This window comes from Arachis ipaensis, chromosome B09 (assembly GCF_000816755.2).
Source record: "Arachis ipaensis cultivar K30076 chromosome B09, Araip1.1, whole genome shotgun sequence".
Taxonomy (NCBI): domain Eukaryota; kingdom Viridiplantae; phylum Streptophyta; class Magnoliopsida; order Fabales; family Fabaceae; genus Arachis; species Arachis ipaensis.
This window is the reverse complement of record NC_029793.2, coordinates 117,849,495-117,852,949: the sequence shown is the minus strand read 5'-3', so window position 1 is coordinate 117,852,949 and position 3,455 is coordinate 117,849,495. Positions and strand designations below refer to the sequence as shown.

Here is a 3,455-nt window from a genome sequence, read left to right as displayed (position 1 = left end):
TTTAAAAAAATTATAAAACAGGTAAACTCGTACGAATTTACGAGTTAATTTGCAAGCTGAATCTAGGTCAACTCTGCGAATTTATTTAGATCGATGAGTTTGATAACTTTGGTCATACCCAAGCTCAGAAATTTAGCCACATTTAGAGAGAAAGCCAAAAGACAAATGGAGATTAAAGAACTTTAACAAGCTCAGCATTCAAAAAAGAATAATTCTACCAAAGATGATCAACGAGCTCGTGACAATAAGAAATCCTTCGAGCTTATTTTAAAATATGAATCTTACACGCAATTCAACATTAAAAAAGAGGTTATAAAAAAAATTTCTGAATGTCAAGCTCATTAAGCCTACTCAGAAGGCCGATGCATATTAAGATACGAAGAATGTTGATAAATTAAAATACTATACTTTTCATCAAAAGTATAGTCATACAACTGAAGAATGAGTAGTTTTCAAAGATTTGCTAGAGCAGTTAGCTCGACAAGATCATTTGGACAAGTATATAGATGGACATCTATTTAAAAACGAGAAACTCATTATGGAGATCTTTTTTCAGTGAACATCATTCCAAGTATAAAGGCAAGATTGTTGCTGAGCAGCCTGCTCAACCTCGAGAAATTATAAATTGCATTCCAAAAGATTTGCAGAGGGTGGAATCACTAGTTCCACGCGGAAACGAACATATCAAGCTATGCTTTCATAGAAGGTAGGTACATGTGCCTCACCTCAATTTTCACCCGTCGTTCTAAATATTACTTTTCAACCTTCTGATTTTTGGACGAGCACTCAAAATTTGGATGATGCTGCTGTTATCTCGGTGCAAGTGGGAGATCTTATAGTTTGAAAGGTGCTAGTAAAAGAAAAACACTATTTAGCGAATAATAGTGTTAGATAACTAAGACTTTATTTGGTTTATCATTTGGAAGGAGAAACGTACGTTTAAGTTTCTTCAACTCTTTCTTTTGTGTTTGGTTACTTTTTTTTTTTCCTTCTAAATGCAAATATGATTTTACATTCTGAACTCATATTCACGTGAGTTAAAAATTTTAGCTTCGGTGTTCACGTATTACCATTAAATAAAGAAATTTATTTTCTTCCTACCAACTCTACCTTTTATTTTCTTCTTTAAAAAGGAGCACAAAGAATAATTTACCTTTATATTTGGTTTTTTATGGGTCTTAGTTCTAATATTTTCTTCGTAAAAAACTCTCAAATTTATTTCAGTCACTATCAAAGTAAATATTTTAATTTTTTTTATCATTTTAAGTACTCTTTTTCATATTTTGATTTTTGTTATTATATTTTTTTATTTATATGATAAATGTTAGTTTTTTTAATTTAATCTATGTCTTTTTTAATAATTTTTCATCTAAAAATGATTTTAAGTAGTGTAATCTAAACAACATTTATTTTATTATAATCTATTTTGATATAAAAACCGTCAAACATAAATCACGTTAACACAAACTTATTTTTTGTTAAAATCAAATTTAAAAAATCAATTTAATGTAAATTTTTGTTTGTAAACTTTAACTCAACCATATATGGTCCTACAAATACTAATATGACATTTTGTAGGACCTAAAATAATACTAAACTGAAACCAAACACGGGGGATGCTTTTAAGTTTTAAGTATCAAATCAACATATGCAATTCATCCAAAAACAATGGATGTAGCACACATCAGGACACTTTTTAACCAGCAATGCTAGCTATTTCAGATGCGACTGAACCCCACAGGCAAATAATAAGTACATAAAGCACTACACAACAATCCCAAGACAATCATAAATTAATTACTCTTGAAGTATGCCTTCAACGAAACGATCACAACCAAATATCAAATCTTCCACAATGTATCATAAAATCAATGAAAACTAATATAAATTATAGGAAGATGTTCACGTATACCATTGTACGAAGTTGGAAATTTTTTGTTCCAATTGTCCAGACCATGCAGATTTAATTTAAACAATGTTAAGGGTCATGATTCAGTGAGATTGACTATTGTGGACCGCAGCTGATAGAGCTTAAGCATGGGCATGCAACCGTGTTATCCGTTTGCATGAAATTGAAGGTAACCCTTTGATAGGGTGGAGCTCAGAAATAATAATAAGAAGAAGGAATGAGTTATGTATTTATATGTAATTGAAGGAATTTACAAGTGATTGGTATGTGAAGATCATATGTAAGTGTTGTAAGAAGAAATAGGAAAAATAAAGGGGATAGTGCAGCAGAATGATGCAGAAGGGTATAGTAATTCTTCAATTTCTCCAAGCATAATGGTACCTGAAGAATTAAAGAAAATAGTTGAGAAAGGGAATAGAAAAGAAAAGAATAAGGAGACAGGGAAGAAGAGAAGAGAGCAACACAAGGGAAGGCAAATGTACCAGCAATCACTACTCCACATAACCACCCAGCCTCTTGCTTTTAGTTCTCTCTCTAGTGCTCCTTCTTGGACCCTCATCATGCTGATTGAGTGCCAGCTGTCCTTCTGTTGTAACAATATTTTCTTCTGAAGTTGTAAGCTTTTTATTTATGTGCTCTTCCTCATTCCTACGCCTAACATTACTCTCCTCATCAAGAGCAACCTTGTCCTCAAGGTTGAATGCAGGAAAGAGCTTGAGGAATTGATCAACATCCTCCCAACTCGTTTCTGTGACAGCCCCTTGTCCCCACTGAATTTGCCACTGTAAAATTTCCTTGTCACCGCGCAAAATGGAGCGTTGGGATAAAATCCGATAAGGCTCCAGGATTGGTCCGAGTTCCGTTGTAGTTAACGGCAGTGGTAGATACTGTGATTCTTGGTCACCACGAAACTTCTTGAGTGTTGATATGTGAAAAACATTATGGATACGGGCTTCTGGCGGCAATTCCAACTGATAGGCTACCTCACTGATTTTTCTCCCAATTTTAAAAGGGCCAAAATAACGCAATCCCAGCTTCTGATGCTTCCGCAGTGCCACCGAGTGTTGGCGATATGGATGCAATTTGACTAGCACTAAATCACCTTCTTGAAATTCTAAGTGGCGTCGATGTCTATCCGCAAAATGCTTCATGAATTGTTGCGATCTGCCAAGATTGAGTTTAAGCTGATCAAGCAATTTATCTCTAGCTACTAGTAGTTCCTGCAAGGATGGCTCATCCTCATGAGAGAGTTCATATCTAACAAGGGAAGGGGGGTCTCGACCATAGAGTGCTTTGAATGGAGTCATTTTGATGCTGCTATGCCAAGAGGAATTATACCAGAATTCATCCCAGGGAAGTAACTCTAGCCACTTCTTAGGATTGTCAAAACAGAAACACCTCAAATACATCTCTAGGGTTCGATTACATACTTCACTCTGGCCATCCGTCTGCGGATGGTAAGCCGAACTCATGGCTAAGCGAGTGCCTTGTAACTTGAAGAGATGTTGCCAGAATTTGCTAACAAAGACTCTGTCCCTGTCGGATA

General features: G+C 35.0%; 1 protein-coding gene across 1 annotated transcript; it reads right to left on the bottom strand.

Moving 5' to 3' along the window:
- LOC110266920 lies at positions 2,401-3,216 on the bottom strand. Its single transcript, XM_021111990.1, has one exon. It carries the CDS (start codon positions 3,214-3,216, stop codon positions 2,401-2,403), a length of 816 nt encoding a protein of 271 aa, XP_020967649.1.

Bases quoted from the DNA above. Each gene is read 5' to 3' on its own strand.
- LOC110266920 (XM_021111990.1), bottom strand. From the start codon at position 3,216: ATGACTCCATTCAAAGCACTCTATGGTCGAGACCCCCCTTCCCTTGTT.